The sequence below is a fragment of the Salvelinus alpinus genome, chromosome 2, assembly GCF_045679555.1.
Source record: "Salvelinus alpinus chromosome 2, SLU_Salpinus.1, whole genome shotgun sequence".
Lineage (NCBI taxonomy): Eukaryota > Metazoa > Chordata > Actinopteri > Salmoniformes > Salmonidae > Salvelinus > Salvelinus alpinus.
The window spans coordinates 51,976,788-52,004,465 of record NC_092087.1 but is presented as its reverse complement, the minus strand read 5'-3'; the positions used below and the strand labels follow the sequence as shown (position 1 = coordinate 52,004,465).

General features: G+C 41.5%; 1 protein-coding gene across 1 annotated transcript; it reads right to left on the bottom strand.

The window, feature by feature from the left end:
• Positions 1-29: 29 nt before the first annotated feature.
• LOC139564597 (neuronal vesicle trafficking-associated protein 1-like) lies at positions 30-9,092 on the bottom strand. Its single transcript, XM_071384243.1, has 5 exons — positions 8,920-9,092; positions 8,405-8,570; positions 7,991-8,107; positions 6,244-6,354; positions 30-941 (listed from the first exon to the last, which is right to left on the bottom strand). Exons 2-5 carry the CDS (start codon positions 8,543-8,545, stop codon positions 750-752), a joined length of 561 nt encoding a protein of 186 aa, XP_071240344.1. The 5' UTR covers positions 8,546-8,570; positions 8,920-9,092; the 3' UTR covers positions 30-749.
• Positions 9,093-27,678: the final 18,586 nt, after the last annotated feature.

Genomic DNA, 27,678 nt, shown 5'->3' with positions numbered 1-27,678 from the left:
CATCCACAAATAGAGGAGGCAAAACCATCTAGGAGAAAAACTTAATTTTTTTATCAGTCATTTTAGCTGGATCTCAAGGGCTAAACGGGACATTCTCTGACAGTACTTCATATGTATTTTTGTAACAAAGACAGTCTGCTTGTGTGAAATGCAGAAGCCTTGTAAAGGCATGTGTGGTTAAACCAGCTCCACAGACACTAGATGGTTCAGTCAGTTTATATTTGGGTTACTGAGATTTTATTCCCCATTTTACATTTGTGTAAAAATATGTTTTGTCAACGAGTATGTGGCAACACACGTTTGTGTGCGTGTTCGCCTCTCAAATTATTTTAACTAACCGCGGACGCTATTCAAGCAAAACCAATATCCCTCCAACCCCTGTTCCAGTCTGCTTACACAAAGGCATCTGTAAAATAATTGAACTAATTGAAAACAATACTTTTTCTGATATATTGCAGTTCTACAATAACAATTCAAACTGGTGCAGCTCAGGAACAATCATTTTAGCTCCAACGCTTTTCCAGATTTGGAGTTTGCCTGAATGGCACCGCGTATCCTTTTTTCACAGGGCTAGATGGTGATCCTAGTACAGAAGGGTGCAACGTTACAAAACGCTGAGATAGAAATACATTTTGTAGCACACATATGATTAGCGCTCATGTAGAATTGGGCATCAGGTCGGCTCTATTCATTGCAATTGTATCTGTAACATTCTTAACGTTTCACCTCTCTGAATACAGCCCAGTGTATTAGGCCAGCTTCTGGTGGGTCTCGGTCTCCTGCTGGGTGACCTTCTCCTCTGACATGACGGTCATCCACGGGGACACGGACCGGGTGATGGTCTGCTTGGCCATGTTGTAGTGGTTGATGATGGTGAAGAGACGCCCGCGCCCACCAGGGGGGTAGTAGCCGTATATCCCCGTCGGCATGCACCGACCTTGCTGCAAGAGGGAGAGAGCGATTTTAGCATAGGAACAAGAGGCAGAATCTAAAAATGTTGACAAGATAAGACCTGGAAGTGCTTGTGAAAACATGTCTTGTTGTCGTTACTGAAAAGAAGGTAACATCAAGGTGCCAATAAAAAGAAAGGAGAATTGATTGAAGTTCTGTCTTGCAATTGTATGCTGCATTTTTTTTGAAAGGCGGTCTTCATTGGTACCTAGAAGAGGCATCCCACTGGGCAAACATTGGTTGTTTCAACATAATTTATCAATACATTGTGATGTGGAATCAACGTGGAAAAATACATTAGATTAAAAAAATATATCATCTGCCAGCACTGTTTTCATCTTATTTCAACCAGCGTCGTAAGCATTGAAATAAGAGTAAAACTTAATTACATTGACTAAACCTGACAAACAGGTTGTTACATCAATCTAATTTCAACATAATCTTCAGAACTATGTATACATTGAAATTGCGTTAAATTACACATTGAAACGTTGGGTTTTAAGTTGTTTCATTTTATATTTGATTAGACATTTTATTTGACCATGTTTCAATGTTGAGAGTCAAATTGAATGTTTTAATCAACATCATTGTTTCAACGTTATGCCATCAACCTAAATAAAGAGGTATATTGACATAAAATGTGAAGCCAGTCCAACAATTCCTGCCTGAACAGTGAGTACCGGTATATGAGGGATAGAACAAGTCTACCATCCAGATGCATACTATACAGTGCATTCGGAAAGTATTCAGACCCCTTCCCTTTTTCCAAATGTTGTTACGTTACAGCCTTATTGTAAAATATTAAATTTTAAAAAATCCTCATCAATCTAAACACAATACCCCATAATGACTAAATGAAAACAGGTTTTTAGAAATGTTTGCAAAAATAATAATAATAATACCTTCATTTACATAAGTATTCAGACCCTTTTGCTATGAGACAGGTGGCAGGATCATGCAGTGAGGATGTTTTTCAGCGGCAGGAACTGGGAGACTAGTCAGGATCGAGGGAAAGATAAACGGAGAAAAGTACAGAGAGATCCTTGATGAAAACCTGCTCCAGAGCACTCAGGATCTCAGACTGGGAAGAAGGTTCACCTTCCAACAGGACAACAACCCTAAGCACACAGCCAAGACAATGGAGGAGTGGCTTCGGGACTCTCTTCGGGACTCTTCGACAAGCCAGAGCCCGGACTTGAAGCCGATCTAACATCTCTGGAGAGACCTGAAAATACCTGTTCAGTAACGCTCCCCATCCAACCTGACAGCGCTTGAGAGGATCTGCAGAGAAGAATGGGAGAAACACCCCAAATACAGGTGTGCCAAGCTTGTTGCGTCCTACCCAAGAAGACTCGAGGCTGTAATCGCTGCCAATGGTGCTTTAAAAAAGTGCTGAGTAAAGGGTCTGAATACTTATGTAAATGTCATATTTCAGTTAATTTTTTTGTGTAAGTTTGCAAAAATGTCTAAAAACCTGCTTTTACTCTGTCATTATGGGGTATTGTGTGTAGATTGATGATGGAAAAAAACGATTTAATACATTTTAGAATAAGGCCGTAACGCAACACAATTTGGAAAAAGTCAAGGTGTCTGAAAAAGTCAATACTTTCCGAATGCACTGTATGTACCCTGCTTGGCTTGGGAAACAAGCTGTGTACGTTTCGGCTGAGCTATCATGTCAACATGTTCAGACATTGATCAGCTTCCATACTCATTTGCATAGACTACCTACATAACATTGAATAGTTCAAAGTAACTAACTTTTCTTACACAAGTGTATGTGGGCCCGAAGCAGAGAATAATAATAAAATACGACTGGAGCCCACTTTCAATGTTCAAAATACAGCAGAGAGCATAATTTTGTTTCTAAAAGTTTATAAAAAAAGAACTGTGGACAAGCGCATACAGGTAACTGCCCAAAAAAAGAAGAAACACCAACATAAAGTGTTTTAATAGCCCCAGAGCCTATGATTTCTTAATCGGGCCACTTGTAATGAATAGCAGAGATAATATCCAAAGGTAAAAGTGTTCTACTAATATCATGAATTTGGCATCCCATTTATAGGGCTAATGGTAACTACTTCTAAACTTGGAACGATCCAATCAACCATGGACAAACGTTTCTTACACAAGCTGTATGTGAAAGTAAATTCGGAGTGTGCCATGAACCAATGATTGTCCTTATGGCAAATCAGATGTCAATGTAGCCTACATAAACCCAACCTCACTCCGAATTTACTTTCACATACAGCTTGTGTAAGAAACGTCATTCTCGGTGACCGATAATATCTGCCGATATGAACCTTTTACCGATGTATTTGTATCGCCGTTTAATCCACCGAGAATGACCGATATAAAATGCGGAGAAAACTTTTTTTTTTTTTTTTAAATAGAATGACATTTTTGTTGTTGTTGCATTTTATTATTTGTCCTGAAGAGGGCACTCTTTGCATGGCTATAAGCCTATCTTGCCTTGGTGCGCTACAGCAAGACTGGACACTACCACCCTACACAAAGTTACAGCCCTTTAGTGAAGCCAGCGAAATCTGGTGTTATATTTGCTCTTTTCAAATGGTATTCCTCAAGCTCTGTCATTCAATTTTTTTCAGAGACACTAAAAAAACATAGCAGGTTACAAAGTAGCGCTTCGTAGCTACGTTTTGATGTATGGATTCATTGTCACTTTATAGGCACTGGTTCAAATTCACGTTTCACTAATCGCCATTTCCATGACGCGTGCTAGCTAACTAACTAGCCAGATAACTAGCTGTGTGAGAGTTTTTGACGGCGTTCATGGAGCTTAGTGATATCTGGGATCCTTAGGACATACATACGCTAAACCCGAACCTTAATCATTTTAAATGTCAACTTCAATGGAGTAGGGACAACCCAAGGAGTCCGGATAGCAAGGACCTTTCACTGAGGCAACGCTGTTTCAGCGGCGCATTTTGTGATTTATATTTTTCCTTTCAAGTGACGACTACCAGAATTCAGTGGCTATAGCCTTACAATTGATGAAAACATAGCTAAATAGCAATACATTGAAAATGTGTCCTATGTCGTTTCCCAGCTGGCTAGCATGAGGCAGCTCAGTTTTCAGAGCCTTGGGAAAAATATTTTTGCTGGAATCAGTGCAGTTTATCCTCCTTTCACTAGAGTAACACAGTTTTTCCATTAAATAATCTCAGCTTTCTGGTGCACCTAAATTCTATGTGGCACTTACTTTAATGTAATTTCCTCAAATTTAAGAAATCAGCTTTCTGAGTATCGTAGGGCTGTTTTAAGCACAATCCATACAGAAAAAGGTTGTATTTTTATTCTAGCTATAATAATAGATATGGGTTGTCGGCGAATATTTCCACTCTAAATTTGGAATCAATATCGGATCCAAAAATTCCATATCGGTCATGCTCTACTTTCAGCTATGCAGTGTCATTTAGGTAGCCTACGCAAAAGAGTATGGAAGCTGATCAATGTCTAAATGTGTTAACAGTATAGCTCAGCTGAATCGAACACAGCTTGTTTCCAAAGCTAAACAGGATACATAGAGGTATGAATCTGGATGGTAGACTTATTCTCACTGAAGTGCATTACTCCTCGTATTCCAGTAGGAGTGGACTGGCATCACAATTATTGGACTGGCATCACATTTTATTTAAATATATCTATTTCGGTTGATAGAATGATGTTGAAACAATGACGTTGATTCAAATATCCTTTTCCTATCAACAGTGAAACAAGGTCAAATGTCTAATCAAATATGAAATTCTACAGAATTTCAACCACCCAATATATATTGATGAAGGATAAAAAATTCTACGTGGAATTGTCAATGCAATTTCAACATATACATAGTTCTGATGATTATGTTGAAATTAGATCGATGTAACAACTTGTTAATCAGGTTAAGTCAAATGCATTTACGTTGAAGTTTTACCCTAATTTCAATGTTTACAATGCTGGTTGAAATGAGATGAAAACATGACTGGGCCCGGTTTCCCAAAAGCATCTTAAGACTAAGTTAATCGTTAGAATCGTTAGCCGTTTCCCAAAACTGTCTTTATTAACGTTGCACTTGAAATTGCTCGTAATCTAACGCCTGCCTCAGACCCCTCATAGAACAGCAAAGTGCATCATTAGATCACCGTTTACCCACTTTACACACAGAAAATCCCAGCTAAACATAGAATGTTTATCATAACATAACATGTTTATCTGTCTCTCTGTGACCACTGAAATCGTCATAGTTGAATTGACTAAAAAGTGTGCAATGTTTTAAACAAGCAAAGCAAGGATACATTTGATTTTTTTATGAAAACTGAAATAGCATAATAATCTAGCTATTATATAATTAGGTTAAATGTTGACAGCACTTTCATGTGCAATTGATAGACCTACCTAGTATTAAGCCATTAGGCAACATCTGAGTCTATTCCATATTCGTATCTATTAGGCCTATAGGCTACTATTATCTACAATCTGACGCATTTCGTTGTAATCTAACCAATAACCTAAAGGTCAACATATTAGGTCTATAGCAAAGTCGCTTAACTTGCTACTTCATGTTTAATTATTTTAATTGTTTAATGATTTAATTGTAGAATATCTGTTAGGCCTACTTGAAACCCAATTCCTGCCTGCCATTAGGCTACAATGATTTGTTGAGCAATTACGAAAACCATTGTCATCATATCCTATTTTTAGGTCAAGCTGATATTGTCTATAGCAAACAAACAACTTTTATTCATTCTTGCTCACAGTTTAGACAAACTGACAAATTCAGATTTTACTTAATCAAAGATTGCTTACAAAAATGGTACGAGTAAACACTTAGAATACATAACACATGACAAACATAATACAAACCCTTACATACATAATAGACTACAGAACATGTATTCTCATGATGGGGAAACTATTGTGTAAAAAAGAACCCTAAATATTTTAAGAGCAACAGGGAGCTCTTTAGCCTATATTCTGGAGTCATTTTCAGCACGAGACAGCTCCTGAAGCGACTCAGTTAAGTTTAACTTTGTAACGAGTGCACTGCGTTGTGTTTTGGGAAACGGGTGTGACATCTTCCGATGTTATTTCTATGATGCATAGTTAAGCCTAAGGTCCATAAGCCTAAATTCCATCTCTATCGGGAAACCGAGCCGAGGTTGATGACTTTTTTCAAATCCAATGCATTTTCCACATATATTCCACGTCACAATACGCTGACAAATTACATTTAAACAACGTTGATTCAACCAGTGTGTGCCCAGTGGGATGCTTACTGTAGTTGCTTACCGTGTACATGAAGCCATCTGGACAGGGCTGCTCATACTGGTAGACTTTATAGACCACCAGAAACATCACGCAGACCAGAAATGCCAAAGCACAAGTCACCAGCAGAGTGACCTAGGAAGATGAGAGACACAAACATCATCTCTGGGTTACTGATAGGTCACACTATGCCCAAGCCCAAATCAATCCCTAGATGGCTAGCCACTAGAAACTACTCTGTGGTAGATTACTGAACTAGATGGGTGTAAGACATATGACAGAATCTCCATTTGCCCAACCACAGGGATAGGTGAAGTTATTACTATTTTGCCTCCACCAATCCAATTATTTCATGGCCCGTATTTATAAAGCGTCTCAGTAGAAGGAGTAGGCATGCTGATCCAGGAACAGTTTTCCCTTTTAGATCATAATGAATAAGTTTACATTGACTGGGGGCGATCTGATCCTAGATCAGCTCTCCTACTCTGAATCACTTTATGAATACGGGGCCAGATTGCACCTATCCTATTACTTCAGTTCTACGAGGACTCATCAAGACATGTCTAAGGGGTTGATTAGGGAATAGGTATTGGACGTTAGACCGAACAGAGTGAGGCACATGATGTCTTTAAAAGAGTAAAAGTACATTGCACTGACATCTCTAGGGTATTATGCAATGGCTACAGGCGTTTCGAGGAACTGAGGAGGCGGGGAGTGGGAGAGAGTTGACGGGAAAATCACTTTGTCAAATATGCCAGCCTCAGTTATGAGGCCAGGGCCCGTATTCATAAAGCGTCTCAGAGAAGGAGTGCTGTACTAAGACCAGTATAATAAAAAAGGCAAAACTGGTCCTAGATCAGCAATCCTACTCTGGAACACTTTATAAATATGGGACCTGATTTTGTCTTGATCACGGTCCCAAACTTAGTGTATTATATCATCGATTTTTATTGACACAGGTTTACTAAGAGTTCCTTCTGATTTTCCAGGATGTAGATGATGTCATATTTCTCTATTAGAGTTAGAAACATCTTGCGGAAATCATTAAAGAATTGATATCAAGGGCTGCTATGCAAAACCAGCATGGAGCCAGAGAAGAAAGAAACCAGGTAGGGAATGTTCCTTTCAACTACAGTGTGCATATTGCCTACAGAAAAGTAAATGTCTTGCTCTATCTGATAACGGATTATGCTTTAAGACTTCAGATACAAAGATATCAGCATAGCGAGCTGGAAAATACCACAAAGAGCATTTGAGCACTACAGATATAGAAATCAATTGTGCTATGGGATGTCATGGAATGCATTCGCACCAATGTTTTTGATGGACCACTCTTAGATAGTGAGCAGGTATGGCTTCTTCAGGTGATCTGTAGCCTAGCAATTTGCTTCTCAAAGACCTCTATGCAAACTCATCTGTTGCTGCCATGCTATGTTGTCGTCTTAGGCCTCTCTTTATGTACTGTTGTGTTGTCTCTCTTGTCGTGATGTGTGTTTTGTCCTATATTTTTATTTAATTTATTTTTAATCTCAGCCCCCGTCCCCGCAGGAGGCCTTTAAGCCTTTTGGTAGGCTGTCATTGTAAATAAGAATTTGTTCTTAACTGACTTGCCTAGTTAAACAAAGGTTAAATAAAACAATGGAGAGAAAAAAACTGAGTGAGACATGACAATTACACGATCATTGCCATGGCAACAGTTGAATTAATCAAGGGGGGCTTGGGTTTGGGTGAAAAACAAGAACAAGAACAAGAACAAGAAAACATATCTTACTTTAAGTCGCTCAGATACCCCTTCGATGACGCTTATTGAGAATGCTGCTATCTTGGGGGAGTGCAGCTTGCTCTTCTTGTGCTCCCCATCATAGTCTGTTTTGGTCTTTACCACCACCTGAAACACAATGGCAAATGCCAAGATGTAAATAAATCATGTTGATCATAGGCATGCATGAAGGTGTAACTAGGCTATTTCCTTCATGTGTGTAATGGTGAATAGATTGATAGATTTCTATTGAGGCTATTGACAAAATAGTGGTTACATTGGACACGTTTATTTCTATTGGATCCTTAGTTGGTCTCATTCATATTATTTCATCCTGTAAAGAAAACAACTCCATAAAAACATTGACGATGGGTAGAGTAGATATACTGCACCAATAGGCTTTCAATTCACTTGAATAAATATTACCTTGTCGAGTACAGGAAACTGCAGTTGACTGGCATCTAAGGGTGTTATGAGGGGAATGGTGTCGAATCCATCTTCTGAGACTGTTTTGGCGTTGGTTTTGGCGTTGTTTTTGTCACTTAAATTATTCCCCAATTTAACCATTTTTCGAGACGATAGGGTATAAAACCTGTTCGGAGAAGGACAGGGCGTTTAATAGTGATTGTATGACGAATACATGTAGGCCTATGCGTCGTCTAAATTATGAATGGCATATGATTGTTTTAGTTTTATCTTAACGTAGCCAATCATTCCTGAGCTGAAACAAAAACACACCTGCATATCAAACACACTGCAATTGATAACATAGATATGGAACGTGGATTATTTTGTTAATTTCATTATAGGATACCAGAAGGAGCGCTCGCAAATAAAACATCCTTTGTAGTATCCTTTGGATGTTACTTTCAATTAGCACTATTTATGATAATAAGAACGATAAACCTGTATATGACATTGACTAATACATCAACCCTTACCTGCTAACGTTTTTTATTTTAATCCTTGTTGGTGTTGTTGTCCTATTTTATTGTTATAACTGAGACCGCCGGTGTATGTGTGACTCAGCCGATTTAAGATGTTGTAGATACACAATATGGTCAAGCTCTCGTTGATGCTCCTCAAAGGCGGTCCCTCCGAGCGGATGCTGCTGCTGGCAGCCAAGTGATGTAACAACATTAGCCTACATTCCATGCATAGGCTACACACGAGATAACACATAGGAGCAGGTCTAGGGAGATAATGGTTTTACATCTAAACCTTGAAAGACTATTTTAAATCTAATCAAAAAGAAAGAAACATTGATAATGAGCTGAACATTTAATTTAAAAAAAATAATCCAATGCCTCGCAAAGGTCATCTATTGGTAGATGGGTAAAAAAAAAAATTACCTGACAATGAATATCTCTTTGAGCATGGTGAAATTATTAATCAAGCTTTGGATGGTATATCAATACACCCAGTCACTACAAATATACAGGCGTCCTTCCTATATCAATTGCCGGAGAGGAAGGAAACCGCCCAGGGATTTCCTTGGTGACTTTAAAACTGTTACAAAGTTCAATGGCTGCGATAGGAGAAAACTGAGGATGGATCATAACATTGTAGTTACTCTACAATACTAATCTAATTGACAGAGTGAAAAGAAGGAAGCCTATAAAGAATATTCCAAAATATGCATTGTGTTTGCATCAAGGTACTAAAGTAATACAGCAAAAAAAAAGACAAAGCAATTCACTTTTTCTCTTGATGTCACGACTTCCACTGAAGTCGGCTCCTCTCCTTGTTCGGGCGGCGTTCGGCGATCGACGTCACCGTCTTTCTAGCCATCACCGCTCCATTTTTCATATATCCATTTGTCTTGTCTTGTTTCCATACACACCTGGTTTTCATTTCCCCAATCAATCTACTTGTATTTAACCCTCTGTTTCCCATAATGTTTTGTGTGTAATTGTTTCATGTTATGTGGTGTTAGTTTATGCGCTGGTTTTCATTTCCCCAATCAATCTACTTGTATTTAACCCTCTGTTTCCCATAATGTTTTGTGTGTAATTGTTTCATGTTATGTGGTGTTAGTTTACGCGCTTTACGTTTATGTTCTGTTTTTTGAGCGCGTTTGATTTATGTAGTGCTCTCATTTTTGGAACTTTAATAAAAGTGTGCCTGTTCATTATACTCTGCTCTCCTGCACCTGACTTCGCCTCCAATACACCATTGACACTTGAATACAAAGTGTTATGTTTGGGCAAATCCGATACAACACATTACTGAGTACCACTCTCCATATTTTCAAGCATAGCGGTGGATGCATTATGTTATGGGCAGTGGCGACCCGTTATTCAGTGCAGGTGGGGAATGTTATTTTGGCATTAATGTGTCACATATCAGTTTGCAAAATACAAACATGGTCTCTTTTTTGTTTTACTGAGTAAGGCAGCTCCAAAATGCAGGTGTTTCAGCCTAGCTCTGTGCTTTCTGTGGTGGTGGGGCAGCCAGCGGAAAATATGTCACACCTTGATCTATTTCACCTGTCTTTGTGCTTATGTAATATGCTAGGGAGATATGTATACTGTAGCCAAGAAAGCAATAGTAAGTGTATGTTGTGTAGTGAGCTGTTAGTAGCCCATGTTTCTCACCCTAATAATTTGGTCCCATTCCCCCTCATAACTTAGCCTACTGTTCTGACTTGATCGTGCACATGTAGCCTATAGCCTGTTTTAGAGAAATGTAATCATTGAATATTGAAAGAGCTTTCATTGTCTGCTTATATGCCCCTTTTATTTATCCTACGGTTCTGACTTGGTGTACAGAAAGAATACTGTAAGAATGGCTCATCTTCTGAAGTGTGTCGCTGTACATTTCAAAAGTGCTGAACAAATAGTTGTATTGACTACGTCCATCCTAGCTCGCTCATTAATTTCTGAATCAAAAGGATTGCCTTTTATCCACTCGTCGTTCCCTTATGCCATAGTTTGTGTATCTCAATTGTCAGTAGAAACCACATTTGTTTAAGCAAGTCAGCCATGTTTATTTTAAAAGGCAGTAAATGAGGCTGAATGAACTGTTTCGCTGCCAGTCAAGGCTCCGCTGATAGCCAGGTGTAGCTGTGGTAAGGATTCACCCCATAGTGCTGAAAAGAAAGCTCTGCTGTTGGGACAGCTTTATGTGGGACCTAACAGTTTGTGCGTACCGTTGGTCACCGTTATAGTGCAACAAATGTATTGTTTAGTGTCGTGTTGTGTAGTGGCTTTGCTGGCATGCATCACTTTTTAAATTTGTTTGGGCCCCACCAAGATTTACATGCTAAAATCAGCACTGGTTATGGGTATGCTTTTAATCGTTAAGGTCTGGGGAGTTTTTCAGGATAGAAAAAGAAATGGAATGGAGCTAAGCACAGGCAAAGTCCTAGAGGAAAACCTGGTTGAGTCTGCTTTTCACCATACACTGGAAAATCAATTCACCTTTCAGCAGGACATTGACCTTAAACACAAGGCCAAATCTACACTGGAGCTGCTTACCAAGACTACAGTGAATGTTCTAGAGTAGCCGAGTTACAGTTTTGACTTAGATGTACTTTAAAATCTATGGCAAGACCTGAAAATGGTTGTCTACCAATGATCAACAACGAATTTGACAGAGCTTGAAGAATTTTGAAAAGATTGGGCAAATGTTGCACAATCCAGGTGTTGGAAGCTCTTAGAGACTTACCCAGAAAGACTCACTGCTGTAATCGCTTCCAAAGGTGCTTCTACAAAGTATTGACTCAGGGGTGTGAATACTAATGTAAATTAGATATTGTCTGTATTTCATTTTCAATACATTTGCTAACATTCTAAAAACATGTTTTCACTTTGTCATTATAGGGTACTGTGTGTAGATGGGTGAAAACAAAATCGAATTAATACATTTTGAATTCAGGCTGTAACACAACAAAATGTGGAATAAGTCCAGGGGTATGAATACTTTCTGAAGGCATTGTAGATTTGGCGCACCTGTTGTAGCGCTGTGGGAGGGAAGACCTGCTGATAGATATTTTGCCATGCTTTTGCTATTGTTCCCATTCACCTGAAATTGTGAACTTATAGTCAATAAATAAAACACCATTGCAGTACTGGTCTCAGGCTTTTTGAGATCTTCTCTGCTCCGCAACATGGTCTGCACCTATTCTCAATCAATAGACCTTAGTTGTGATCATTCTCATGACTTCATGTTCATACCTAATATTATCTTGCTGGAGATAGTAGTGTCATGGGGAGGTCAGAGAACTCAGACTGAAGACTAAATCCCTGTTTCTGAAGAGATAACGTAGCCACTCGCTTGGAGCCACTAAAGGGGACATTTATTTAAGCCCTAATGAACTAGAAATTTATTTTCTCTATGTGGGGGGTTGGGTGGGTGGTAAGAGTTCCTTCATTACCTCATACAAGCTATGGACAGAGCAGGCTTACAAAGTACACCATTGCAGCATTACTGCACGAACATTCAATATCCTACTACGTATTTTAAAACAACCAAAAAAGCCATATATTTTGGCACCTTTTATTTTATTACATTATTCATAAAGAATATACACAAACAATACATCCTACCTGCCTGGGGCGGCAGGTAGCCTAGTGGTTAGAGTGTTGGACTTGTAACCAAAAAGGTTGCAAGATCAAATCCCCGAGCTGACAAGGTAAAAATCTGTCATTCTGCTCCTGAACAAGGCAGTTACCACTGTTCCTAGATCATCATTGAAAATAAGAATTTGTTCTTAACTGACTTGCCTAGTTAAATAAAGGTAAGAAATAACTGAGAGTGATTTTGAAATTTCTTTAAGTTAGATAATATCATAGTGCTGAACAGTCTTCCTTCATAAGGTAATTCTATAGCCAGTTCTGAATAGATTCAAGTTAGATAATATCATAGTGCTGAGCAGTCTTCCTTCATAAGGGAATTCTATAACCAGTTCTGAATAGATTCAAGTTAGATAATATCATAGTGCTGAGCAGTCTTCCTTCATAAGGGAATTCTATTGCCAGTTCTGAATAGACTAAAGTGGCCTCCTTTTCTCATCCCCTTCCCTTCATCTACAATGATGTGAAATAACTGAACAGATGAAAGATGAATACCAATAGGTATCCTCATGCGGCTTTCCCTACAACAGTGTCTTCAAACTCAGTGCAGATGAAGGAGAGGAAACAAAGAAATGAAGCCACGTTAGATACACAATACTTGCTCCAACTTTCACTGCTCCATGTCATTGTCATTCTGCAGTGTTTTCATGGACAGACCCCATATTGTTACACTGGAAAAGAAGGGCCCCTCGCTTGCCCTGTAAGGGGCACCACTGGTGAGGATGGCCCCTGGGAGGGCCCCACTGTAACTGTCTGGGGCCGAGAGCTTCTTCATGTGCTGGTGGCGCCAAAGGCCCCATCATGGTAGTGAAGGGTGGTGGTGGTTGCCTAGGTACAAAGGGTATTTTGTGGCTGACAGGCTTTTGGAATGGACCTCCTCCACTTCCGTCAGTGCTGCTACTGCTAGGCTGCTCTGAGTCCTCTATTTCAGGGCTGGCGTTGTTGGGCGTTGGCTTGCAATTCATGCTACAGTGTCTCCTCAGGACAGCTGAGCAGGTGAAGCTCTTGCCGCATGTGTTACAGAGGTAGGGTCTCTCGCCGGTGTGCGTTCTCACGTGGTGACGCAGTCGCCCGACCCTTCAAAGGTCTTTCCTAATGGTACGGATTGATATGAGATACACATGTAAAGACAATCAACCATTGACATTGTACAAAAATGATTGTGTTCCAATAACTGCCCTTTTACAACAACAAAAAAGACTGTTGCCTGGATGTGGAAAAATACATTCAGTGACATTTACAGTTTTCTAATAGTCCCAAACTGTTCCTGTGTTCTTCATGTCTGCATTGATAAAATAAGGTTTCCATATTTGGACAGCCTCAGAGTCCGTCCCCTCAGAGGCTGTTCTAATAGGAACACCATAATCACAGGTACAGGTCGATACGCACCACAGATCTGGCAGGTGTACGGTTTCTCCTCTGAGTGTATGTTCTTGCAGCAGTTTCCTATACATGTTGAAGGAGTTGGCACACTGGTCACAGGTGAACTCTGTCTGTGGTGTGTCTTCTTGTACTCCATCAGGTTGCTGAACCCTGAGCAAGGAAGGACACAGCATGCATTCAATGAGGACTTGGGTGGTGGACCATTCTTGATACACATGGGAAACTGCTGAGCGTGAAAAACCCAGTAGCATTGCAGTTCTTGACACACTCAAATCGGTGCACCTAATACCATACCCCATTAATAGGCACTTAAATATTTTGCCTTGCCGATTCACCCTCTGAATGGCACACATACACAATCCATGTCTCAATTGTCTCAAGGCTTAAAAATCCTTCTGTAGCTATGTCCTGCAGTCAAATGACCCAGTGCAGCGTTTCTTAAAGTATGGGTCACGACCCAAAGGTCGCGGACCTGTTAATGGTGGGTCGCGAAGTAAATGTATAATTATTTCATTAATTACTGGAATTGATTTGGCCAAGTGCAACTGGCTCTCGGCTCAGTGTGCTCTCTGCTTAGCAGCGGTCTCTGCAGCTGCGCGAGTGGGAGAGGTAGTGGGAGATGCCCGTGTGCTTCGCGGTTTACTGGATATTTTTTCTGCAGTTTTCTTGAAGATCACTCCGCGACTCACACGCGGCAGTGCTGTCGTTCAAGCCACTGACTTGTTATTCCTCACCACTGTCATGAAATGGACTCATGCTAGCCAAGAGTCCTGACTGAGCTCAATCGGCATGAAACGCAAATACAGTGATGAATGTTTGTGTCTTTCATACAAACTTTGAAAAATAATGAGGAGCGCCCACAATGTGTTTTGTGTGGGGAAGTGCTTAGTAATGAGTCTCTCAAAACGAACAAATTAATAAAACGACACGTCCTGACCAAACATCCAGGCACTACTGTACATGACGGTAAACCCAGGGAGTTATTTCAGAACAGGGCAGAATGCTTCAGGAAACAGTGCTTCGAAAGTGGAAAAGTAAGTCAACTAACAAGGTATTGTTGTCATTTTATAACAAGTGATGATAAGCAGAAATAAGGGAGTACTATCTCTCATAGTAGTAGATGTGAGTTTCTCTTTCAAACAATCCCCTTGCCTTGTAACGTTACACAGTTAATAGCTAACGTTAGCCAAAGCAAGCTAACTAGCTCCTGATAGTGCAACCCTAAGAAACAGTACAGATGAAGATGAAAAATTATCAGGCCTACTGTACATTTTACTGCATAAATTATTGTTGAAATCAAGTCTAGGTTGGAACTGTTGCTGTTTGCAAGTAATAATTTGTATTCTGAACTGGAATAAACGGATTGAAGCTAGATGCTTTTTGAGGCAAACACTCACACAGTTCTGGGTTGCTCATCTGTAGCAGGAAGCGGTCTCCTGCCTGACTGAGAAAGCAGTAGATGTTCTGATCCAGTTTGGCACCACATACCTATGCAAGTCAGGGTTCTCAAGTACAGAAACAGTATCAATGCTGAGCATGACCTGTTTTGCACTGTCAAAAACTGAGCCCAGAATAGACATGCTTGTTGAAAACTTCAACCAGCCACACACACACCTCTCATTAGGACTGTGTGTATGTGTGTGTTTTCTGGTCTACATGTGTGATGTGATCAATTAGTTTATTCCAGTTCAGAATAAAAAAACATGTATTTTAACAGCAACAGTTCCAACCTAGACTTTCTATCAACAAGAATTTATACAGTAAGATGTACAGTAGGCCTGATACATAGGGTTGCACGATCAAAATGCCTGTGTGTGTGTGTGTGTGTGTGTTCTGTTATACATCTGTGATGTGATCAATCCGTTTATTCCAGTTCAGAATGAAATTATTTATTGTATTATTTATTTATTTTAACCGCAACAGTTCCAACCTAGACAGATATGTAAAGAGTGTTTTTAAGGGGGAAAAATAAACAAAATATATTTATGGGTATTTCATTATTTGTTTTTGTCTATATTGCATTTTTTTTTAGGCATAATGGCAATGAAATGTACCGATATTTACGTATAGTTGCATATATTTTCCAAGAAACCCTGACCTCGTGGCTTCATGCGTGGAATGTTAATTTCATAATTAATAAACATGATTTTTTTTAAACAGCCTCATAGCCAGTGTTTCTATGTCAAAAGGTTTTGTTATATTTCTGTCTTCTGTGATGTATATAAAGTGTAATATTGGGATGCAAATTCAAAATTGTATACATTTCAACTCTATATCTGACATGGTACTGTAATGAATACTCTGAGAGAAAAAGGTGTAGATTCACATGCAGAGCGCAGCAGATGTTTATTAAGCCTTCACAGAAGGCAAGAATCGTGGTCGCAGGCAATAGTCAAAAACAAACAATACCTCACAACCATACAAACAGAAAGAACTGAACTAAATAGGGAGCTGATGAGACCAGGTGAGAAACGAACACAGGTGAAATCAATGAACAAAAATGAAAGACAGGGCTACGTTCCAGGACACAAAGAAACAGGGCTGTGTTCAAGAACACAAAGAAAAGGCACACAAGGTTGACTAAGAAAAGAAAAGCAGAACCTTATAGGTACAGGTGTCTTTTTTTAAGCCCATAACCATGTGTGTGAGGTGTATACTTTTGTTTCAAAGTAGATTTGTTTAAGACTACCAAGAAACACTCTGTGTGACCCTGATTTTGCCCAACGCAGTAAAAGGTTAACCTGTTTCCTCGCCTTCATCTACACTGATTAAAGTGGATTTAATAGGTGACATCAATAAAGGATCATAGCTTTCACCTGGATTCACCTGGTCAGTCTATGTCATGGAAATAGCAGGTGTTCCTAATGTTTTGTACACTCAGTTGTCACAATGTTGCCCTGTTGGGTGAGGTTTATGACCCTCCCATAAATACCTTTCCCCTTTTTCTCTCCACTCTACAGAATGGACTCTTGGAAAGTGCTGTGTTACCACAGAGAAAGTATGGTCCCATCAAAAGGTTGTGGAATGGAACAATATTTCGTTCTCAACCAGTTGAAAGTGTCCGTTGGTACTTAAAGAATATGATGTCAGATCAGTTGTTGTCTGGGACATTATATCTGATGATAGGACGACGTAAATTGTATCTTGGAAAGTCTACACATTCCAGTTATCAGATTCACATGGAATTGTTGTGCAATTTAAATGTTTAAATATGAAACTATTTGTGAAAATATTAAATGTAATTTTAGCTTCTAAATGAGAGAATTGTTTTCATAAGTAAACGACGCTCACTTAGTGGCCACGCCCAAGTGAACAGACATTGGTTGAGAACTATGAAACACGCCCTTCTCTTCCACAGTACAAAAGCCCATTGACGGAAGTCAACCTTAGTTCCCGATGACATGAGGACTGGTGTCCATACCTGTAAAAGGGCTAATTTCAACTACAACCTAACAAATTAAGATTTAGTTCCAGAAATGTTAGGACTGCTGTGCTAACGTTTAAAAGGGTGAATTTCAACATGGAGGTTACGATCACCACGCTGGAATGTGGAATTTTGACTAGACCAGCCAGAATACAGCGCGAGCTGATTATTCACTAAAGAAGTGATACATCCTAGACGTCGAGTTATCAGTTGTAAACGTACGTGGCCTAGGAAAGGACATGTAATATCTAACAATTCCACAACAAGTACCTAATACACACAAAGCTAAGTGAGGAATGGAATAAGCATATACAAATATATGGATGAGTAATGTCAGAGCGGCATAGGCTAGATGCAATAGATAGTATCGAATACAGTATATACACATAGTATGAGATGAGTAATGCAAGATATGTAAACATTATTAAAGTGCCATTATTAAAGTGACTAGTGTTCCATTTATTAAGTGGGCAGTAATTTCAAGTCTGTATGTAGGCGTCAGCCTCACTGTGCTAGTGACAGCTGTTTAACCGATGGCCTTGAAATAGAAGCTGTTTTTCAGTCTCTCGGTCCCAGCTTTGATGCACCTGTACTGAACTCGCCTTCTGGATGGTAGCGGTGTGAACAGGCAGTGGCTTGAGTGGTTGCTGTCCTTGATGATCTTTTTGGGCTTCCTGTGACATCGGGTGCTGTAGGTGTCCTGGAGGGTGGGTAGATTGCCTCCGGTGACAAACCAAATTTCTTCAGCTTCCTGAGGTTGAAGAGGCACTGTTGCGCCTTCTTCACCACACTGTCTGTTTGGGTCGACCATTTCAGTTTGTCAGTGATATGTACGCCAAGGAACTTAAAACTTTCCACCTTCTCCACTGCTGGGTCAGTTTTTTTAAATTAACGACCTTTCGTAAAGGGTTTCAAATGTTCTGCCTCTCAGTATCCAAGAATGGAATGTTTGTGGTATAGAGAGACTCTTGGCTAAAGAACTTCAACATCCAAAAGTGGATAATGAAACAATATTTCTAAACATAAAGAATGTGGGAAATGGTCGGTGATTTTGTGATGTCATTAAAGACAGTATAATGGAAACATTGTAACTTTAAGAGCTTTCACAATGTTTATGTCAGAGTCACATCTAAATGTTGGAAAACGTATATGATTAAATATGAAACTATTTGTGAGAAGATGAAATGTGATGTTAGCCTTCTAAATGAGAGAATTGTTTTTCATGTAAAGTTTTACCCAGTCAGTAACCACGCCCACGTGAGCACAGACATTATGCCAAAGGGATGGAATGCCACTTTTGCCAGAGTGTTATAAAAGGACTGCTAACGAAATTTACATTAGACCAAAACATGCCGGGTTGCTGCCGGTGTGGAAAGTGGTCTTAGCTGTACCCTGAATAATCAACCATTGAGACCAGAAAATGTGGAGCGGTGAATGCACGTTGAAATGGTTGCAATTTAAATACAAACCAGTACATTACCTGGTTGCTACTGGCGTAAAACTACTAGACCAGTATACGTGCAGCGCGAGCTGGATAAGTGACAAATGGTCTAAAACTACAAGACCCTCTGAAACTCGACGAGTGAAGAAGACTAAGACATGCATGTAAAGTAGTCTAGAACTTTTACAAAAGATGCGAGGAAGATCTTATCAAACGTATCCAGTCCAACAAACACTTCCAGAACAAAGAAAGCTACTACTACAACTACTAAGGACATGGTGACCTCTGGCGGACAACCAGAGACTTTCTGTCGACCTATTCCTCACAGATGGATCGGGCGATTTCAATAGAGACGACAAAGACATTGTAAGGTTCTGTATTTATTTTCTTAGTCAACCTTGTGTTCTGTTTCTTTGTGTTTTTGAACATAGCCCCGTCTTTCATTATTTGTTCATTGATTTAACCTGTGTTAGTTACTTACCTGGTTTCATCAGCTCCTTATTTAGTTCAGTTCATTCTGTTTGTGCCTTTGTGAGGTATTGTTCATTTTGAATCTACACCTTTTCTCCCCGAGTATTCATTACAGAATACCTCACCTAAAAACGGAATGGAATCAGCAGAGCCACAGCGGCGCCTAACCCAGCAAGAGGAGCGTATGGAGGAAATCTGCCATCTTCTCTGCAAGCCTATCCCTACTCCTCCGATGCCAGGTATCATAACTCATAGCCCTCCTTCGTTCATACCCATGCCTGGAAAATTTGACGGTTCACCTGGGAAATGTCACAGATTTCTGATGCAATGCAGCAAATACATTGAGCACATCCCCACTAACTTCGCCACCGACAAGAGCAGGGTGGATTTTGTTGTGTCTCTACTCACAGGCAAAGCCCTGGATTGGGCCTCCACCATATGGACTGCCAACAGCACAGAACTCGGATCCGAGACCCATTTCCACATCGTCTTCATAGAGGTATTCGATCACTCTCCTTCCGGTGGTCCTATAGGAGACTTCATAGAACTTCAACAAGGACACAATTCAGCTGCCGAGTATGTATGTCCATCTCCATCGACCACCTCATCGCCGACCTCCGAAGAACTCTGCCACCCAGGAACCTGAAACCTTCTCTTTCCATGATTCCGTCATCCCGTCCGAGTCTTTCAGAGCCCATGCAGTTCCGTCATCCCGTCCGAGTCTTCCAGAGCCCATGGGCCTGAAGACCAGTCCTGGGTCCCCGACCAGGGCCTGAAGACCAGTCCTGGGTCCCCGACCAGGGCCATGCTGCTCTCTCATGTATCGAACGTCAAAGGCGGATCCAAGAAGGGCTCTGCCTACACTTTAGAAGGTAAGATTATCTACTCAGCCATTGCCATGTTCGCCGCCCACTGAGAGATGAGAAGGGTCCCCCCGCTGCCATGCAGGTAGGCATGTCCTTATTTCTGAATATCTCCCAGAAGCAATTCTCCATCCCAGTATTGATAACCGTGAACGTAAAGTACATAGAGGGCTTGATAGATTTGGGAGCTGCAGGTAATTTTATCGATCACCAGCTAGTACAAGAGCTTGACATTGATCTAACACCTGTCACCCCTCCCTTAAGGATTAACACCCTGGACGGGCAGCCATTGGGCACGGGCTTCATTATGCACCTGACACAGAGCGCCACCCTCCAGATTGGAGTCTTCCACACCAAAACCATTCAACTCATGGAACTCTCATCCCCCAAACAGCCACTCAACCTCGGACACCCCTGGCTTTGTCGTCACGACCCTGCCATCTCGTGGCGACAAGGTGAACTACTGTCCTGGTCTTCTACCTGCTTCATCAGTTGTCTCAGCCTACCCTGCAGAGCCACCACCATTGAGGACTCTGCCTCTGCAGTGCCACCCACCATACTATCTGAATACGCCCAGTACAGCAATGTCTTCAGCAAAATCAAGGCCTCCACTCTGCCACCACATCGCCCAGGGGACTGTGCTATTGACTTACTTCCTGGAGTGTCCCCACCGAAGGGCCATGTTTACCCTTTATCTATCCCGGAAAATGAGGCAATTGAGAACTACATTGATGAAACACTCAAACGGTTTCATTCGTCCTTCTTCCCCGGCTGCGTCCAGCTTCTTCTTCGTTGGAAAAAAGGACGGTGGTCTCTGTCCATGTGTTGATTACCGTTCCCTGAATGACGTCATGGTCAAGAACCGTTTCCCTCTTCCTCTGATTCCAGCGACACTTGAACAAGTGGGCCGCGCCAACATCTGTACAAAACTCGACCTGCGAAGTGCATATAACCTTGTCCGTAAAAGTGAAGGCGACGAATGGAAGATGGCCTATATCCCCGCACGAGGGCACTACGAATACTTGGTCATACCCTACGGCCTTACTAATGCCCCCGCCGTCTTCCAATCCTTTATGAACGAGGTTTTCCAGGTTATGATCAACCGCTTTCTCACCATCTACATTGATGACATCCTGATTTACTCCCACTCCCTGAAAGAACACATACAGCATGTGAAAAAGGTTCTTCAACGGCTTCTTGACCATAACCTTTATGTGAAGACTGAAAAGAGCGCCTTCCATGTAATCTCGGTTAACTTCCTCAGCTTCGTACTGACACCTGGAGGGGTCAGCATGGATGAGAACAAAGTCACCGCTGTCAGTAACTGGCCCAAACCCACCACCGTTAAGGTTCTCCAACATTTCATTGGGTTCTCCAACTAATATCGCCGGTTCATTCGGAACTTCAGTTCTACTGCCGCCCCCCTCACTGCCACTACCAGCCAAAAGACCCAAAGCCTTCAATGGACTGATACCGCCCTGATTGCTTTCAACAACTTGAAACGTCTCTTCATCTCAGCTCCTGTCCTTCGCCAACCTGATCCGACCCTTCCTTTCACCCTGGAGGTGGATGCCTCCGAAGTAGGAGTAGGAGCCATACTCTCTCAGCGGGTGGGAACACCTCCAAAATCACATCCATGTGCCTTCTTCTCCAGGAAGTTATCCTCCGCTGAGAGGAATTATGATGTGGGGAACAGAACTCCTCGCCATCAAGCTGGCCCTCGAGGAGTGGCGCCACTGGTTGGAGGGCGCACAACATCCCTTTCTCGTCCTAACAGATCGTTGTAATCTGGAATATATCAGAGGGGCCAAGGGGTTAAACTCCAGACAAGTCCGCTGGGCGCTTCTTCACACGCTTCCATTTTCATTTTGCTTACATCCCTGGAAAGAATAACGTAAAAGCTGATGCCCTCTCTCGCAAGTTTGACCTTCCGACCAGTAACTCAGATCCTACACCCATTCTTCCTTCCTCTTGCTTTATGGGACCGGTACAGTGGGAGGTTCACTCTGCCATACAAGAAGCCTTAACCTCAGACCTCCAGAGACACCAGCTGGGAGGAGTTACGTACCAGCAGCTGTTAGACCCCAACTGATGCAATGGTGTCACATGTCCTTGGGGTCAGGACATCCGGGCATTACATGAACCACCGAACTTCTAGCCCGGAAATTCTGATGGTCCTCACTGGCATCCGACGTAAGGGATTACGTACTCTCCTGTCCAGTCTGCGCCCAAACCAAAAGCCCTCGTCATCACCCTTCCAGTAAGCTTCAACCTTTGCCAATCCCTCACAGACCCTGGTCCCACATAGCTGTTGACTTCATCACAGACCTTCCTGAATCCTCTGGTAACACCACCATCCTTGTCATAGTAGACCGTTTTTCTAAAATGTGTCGTCTGGTTCCTCTTCCTCATTTACCTAACACCATGGAATTGGCTGAGTGTATGTTCCAGCAGGTGTTCCGTCTGTATGGTATTCCGGAGGACATTGTCTCTGACGTCGGGCCCCAGTTTGTGTCCCGGGTGTGGCGAGCCTTCTGTGACTGACTGGGGGTCGCCCTCAGCCTCTCCTCCGGGTACCATCCCCAGACCAACGGGCAGACGGAACATCTGAACCAAAAAATAGGAAAGTACCTCCGCCAACAATGTTCTGCCTCGCTACACGACTGGAGTCGGTATATGGCCTGGGCTGAATACGCTCAGATCTCACTCATGCGTTCATCCCTCCGCCTTACTCCATTTCAGTGTGTACTTGGTTACCAACCCCCCATGTTTCCCTGGGAGGCAGAGCCTGGTACTGTTCCAGCTGTTGACGACTGGTTTCGGTGCAGTGAGCGGGTATGGGAGACCGCTCACCGGCATCTGCAGGAAGCCTCTAATACCCAGAAAAGCTTTGACAACAGACACCACTGACCTACGCCACTCTTTCACCCCGGACAGTGTGTGTGGCTCTCTACCGCCTCCCCAGCAAAAATCTCCTCATCCTTCAATGTGTCTGTGTTAAAACCAGTCACCTACAGTCCTCTTCATCCTCCAGTCCAACCCACAGTGCGCCCCACCATTGGACGTCGGAGGGGAGCCTTCCTATGCCATTCAGGCCATCCCCATCCTCGGGATCGACCCCCGAACAGACCCACTGGACATCAGCCTCGACGCAGAACATTGGGTCAGTCCACAACCTTGTCAAAACAGCCTGCCGGATCTCGCCCCCGAGGTAGGCGGCCACGTCTGCTCCTCCCTCCGGTGCCGTTGGGTCATCAGGAGCCTCCCTTGGGGGGGGATACTGTAAGGTTCTGTATTGTCTTAGTCAACTCTATTCTGTTTCATTGTGTTCTTGAACGTAGCCCTCTCTTTAATTTTTTGATCATTGATTTCACCTGTGTTAGTTACTCACATGTATCAGCTCCTTATTTAGTTCAGTTAATTGTGTTTGTGCCTTTGAGGTATTGTTTGTTTTGACTCTACACCTTTTTCTCGAGTATTCACTACAGACATAAGCATAAATATGTACATTGCATTTCTCAATCCGAATGAGCGGTTGTTGGGGTGCTAAATATCCATATTTACGATGAGCGTATTATTCAACTGTATGTACAATAGTTGAATTCCTTTGTCTCTCCTTCTCCCGCTCTTTCGTTCCCCACCCCTTTCATTGTGTAACAAGACGTCATATCGGCTTAGTCCACTAGGAACTTTTCATTGCATTATGTTAGTAATCGTTAGTATAATCTATCGTGTGTGTGTGTTTATGTAATTCTGTGTGATAATTTAGTTAGTAAATAAATAATTTAGCCAATTTGTGTATCACTGAGTCATCATGTAGACTAGGGTTCATGCAGATTTAAATGATTATGCAATGTTCAGAATGAGACTGATATGAGAATGGTTGACTGCTATGATATTGAGATTCTGATATTCTTGAGTTAATTCGGAAAATGGTTACTCATTAAACTTTTCCCGTGGTGCCCCAGGTTACTAATTATTCGATAAATAGCATGTCATCGCATTAATGATAGTCACGACACCACAATCATTTGTTTTGTTGATGTTGAGTGAGAGGTTATTTTCCTGACACTACACTCCGAGAGCCCACACCTCCTTCCTGTAGGCTGTCTCGTCATTGTTGGTAATCAAGCCTACTACTGTTGTGTCGTCTGCAAACTTGATGATTGAGTTGGAGGTGTGCATGGCCACGCAGTCATGGGTAAACAGGGAGTACAGGAGGGGGCTGAGCACGCACCCTTGTGGGGCCCCTGTGTTGAGGTTCAGCGAAGTAGAGATGTTGTTTCCTACCTTCATTACCTGGGGGTGGCCCGTCAGGAAGTCCAGGACCCAATTGCACAGGGCGGGGTTGAGACTCAGGGCCTCAAGCTTAATAATGAGCTTGGAGGGTACTATGGTGTTGAATGCTGAGCTATAGTCAATGAACAGCATTCTTTAATAGGTATTCCTCTTGTCCAGATGGAATAGGGTAGTGTGATGACGATTTTTGAATTAGAATTTTTGGAACAAAGACGAGGACAAAGGTAAAATGTTTATTTTACAATGTCGACACATTGGCAATTTAGACAGGTGGAGCTCTACCAAGTTTTAACTATAATGACAAATTCTTATCACCTTTATAAAAAAATTATTAGGCTAGTTGATTTGCAGCCAACCACCATTACTGTGTAGATATGCTTATTTCTCAAATCAATATGGATACGAGGGCTTCTTTGTTGGAGCCCTATTCAGAAATAAGAGATAGCATAGGTCTCTAGTGCACAGTTCAAAACAACAGGGAACTCGGAAATCAGCAATCTCTGACGACTTCAGTGCGTTCAAGACAACTGTGGAAAATCTGGAGAAAAAAAAACGAGCTCCGACTGGGAAAAATAGTTTTGAATGATCATCCAACTCGGAATTCCAATTCGGAAACTCGGGTATCTTTCTCCGACTTTCTGACCTGAAAATCCCTGATGTCATGATTTGACCTTGTTTTTTCCCTCAGAGCTCCCAGTTTACCGTAAATGTACCTGTTTAACAGACACAATCACTGTCACCATGCACTCCTTAGGCTATCAATTTATATGGTTAATGTTGTCCTATTATTTTGCATAAGCTAACCATTGTTATTAATGATATTTACTATCTTCTGCTTTTTATGAATAGACAGGCATCGGTAAAAATAATAATTGTTTTTCGATGTGCCACATCGGCCCTTTTGATTTTTCGTTGGTTTTCCATAAATGACTACTGCTTTATACCTGACCATGTGAAGGTTACACCTAGGCCTATTCCTTGTAAGGATTAGGCTACGTGTACTGAGTATTAAAACAAATGTCTAGACAAGAAGGGAATGTGGCGAAGATGCACTAAAGGCATGTTTCTGTCTCTTTACAAATTGTGAGCATTTATTGTTGTCACGTTCCTGACCTTATTTCCTTTGTTTAGTCTTTGTTTAGTTGGTCAGGACGTGAGCTGGGTGGGCATTCTATGTTTTGTGTTTCTATGTTGGGTTTGTTGTTTGGCCTAATATGGTTCTCAATCAGAGGCAGGTGTTTGTCATTGTCTCTGATTGGGAACCATATTAAGGTAGCCTGTTTTCACTGTTTGTTTGTGGGTGATTGTTCCTGTTCGGGTGTTCATCTGTTCTGTGTTCCCATGTTCACGACTGTAGCGTTTTCGGTTCCTTCTGTCAGTTTGTTGTTTTTGTTCGTCGTTTAAATATCCTAATTAAAATATGGATTATCATCACGCTGCATTTTGGTCCTCCTCTCTTTCACCCGAAGACAGACGTTACAATTGTGTCATTGTGTGAATTGTTTAGGCTACCCTTTGCTTGTTAATGTTGATAAATTCCCTGTTATACACACACACACACACACACACACACCGTATCTCTATCACCACCAGTAAATGTTCACTTAATTCCCGTCTTTTATAATCTACAGCGTTGATTTACTGTAATTTATGTTAAATCATTCAAGCTGCTACATGTTATTTCATAACATTTAAGATTTTTGTAAAATGTCTTATTTTATTTTTTGCACGTGAGCATGTATTTTTTGATGGTTCTGTCCATGTTGAGTGATCACGCATGCAAGCAGGCTGCTTGTAAATGTGCTAAAAGTGGACATGTTTCATAGTATTTCTGATTATCTGAACACACCATGATTTAACTTTTTTTTTTTTTAACAGAAAGCTACGGAACCACCACTGCAATATAGGCCTGCACTCTTAGAAAAAAAAGGTGTTAACTAGAACATAAAAGGATTATTTTGCTGTCCCCATAGGATAACCCTTTGAAGAACCCTTTTTGGATCCTGGTAGAACCCTTTTGGGTTCCATTCCACAGAGGGTTCTACATGCAACCCAAAAGGGTTCTTACTGGAACCAGAAAAAGTTATAGGCCTACCTGTTTCCAAAAAGCGTTCTCCTTTGATGATAGCCAAAGAACCCTGTTGGAACCCATTTTTATAAGAGTATACTATTGGAATCCATAATTGACATGTTTAAATCAAATGCTACAGTGTCAACAACAAAAAACAGTTACAAGCAATAGTCCTATGTTACGTTCCCCAGTTTCTGTGTTGTAGCTTTTGTATTTGAGTGTGTGTGTTTCAGGAGATGGCTTCCTGGAAGCCTCCCCAACCAGCTGATTGGTCGATTCAATGGATGATTGGAGAGCTGACCCCGCCCCCTCGTCAAGAAGCAGCTGACTCTAATCAGCTAATAGCCACCTGAAGATATAAAAGCCAGTGTTCTGTTTAAGAGGAAGAGAAATTATTAGAGAGAGGATAGGCAGGGAGAGATCATTGAAGGCTGAGGAATGCAGAGAGTTTGATTGAAAGAGAGATAGGCAGAGAGAGAGGAAAGATTAGAGGGAGATTGAATGTTTTGGAGAAAAGATTAGAGAGAGATCATTGTAGGTTGACATTGAATGTTATATAGAGCATTGCTGAGGGTTAAAGCATATTGGTCGTGAGTATGTACTATGTTAGTTGTTGTTGGTAGCAGTTTTGCTATGTTCTGTGTTTGTTGTTCTTTAGTGACATGAGTTAGTTTTCTCAGTTTTGTTGTGGATTGTTTGTTCTGTTTCATTTGTTCCCAGGGGGGAAGGGGAAGGCACCTAGGGAGTGCTTAGGCAAGAGGCCCGCGGGCATACATATACCCGTAGTATATTTACTGTCTAGGCACACTAGGTAAGACCTGGGCGGACCACCCCCTGTATTTTGGTTAGGGCACCAGGTGGTGCTAAGTTAGGTAAGTTAAGTGGGTAGGCAGGTTAGATAGGAGAGGGGGAAGCTTTGATATTTACTTTCTTTGCTTTGGTTCCGTCCAGCCCCTTTTCCCCATATTACCGTGTAGGAAATAAATCCTAGTAAACGGTAAATTCTGCCTTTGTCGTCCTTTCTCGCACCTACAGTCCATACCTCTTGCACTTCACAGAGAGTTGAGCTGTAGCAGGGAGTTGCGTTCCCTCTTCTCAGAGGCGTGCGTAACATCCTACCATGTAAGAGGAAAGCGTGCTTCTTTTGAACCTACAATAAAGAAAATCTAAT

Bases quoted from the DNA above. Each gene is read 5' to 3' on its own strand.
- LOC139564597 (XM_071384243.1), bottom strand. From the start codon at position 8,545: ATGGTTAAATTGGGGAATAATTTAAGTGACAAAAACAACGCCAAAACC. The intron at 6,355-7,990 runs GTAAGATATGTT...TCATCTTCCTAG, and splicing joins GGGTATCTGAGCGACTTAAA to GTCACTCTGCTGGTGACTTG. The intron at 942-6,243 runs GTAAGCAACTAC...TCCCTCTTGCAG, and splicing joins CAGATGGCTTCATGTACACG to CAAGGTCGGTGCATGCCGAC.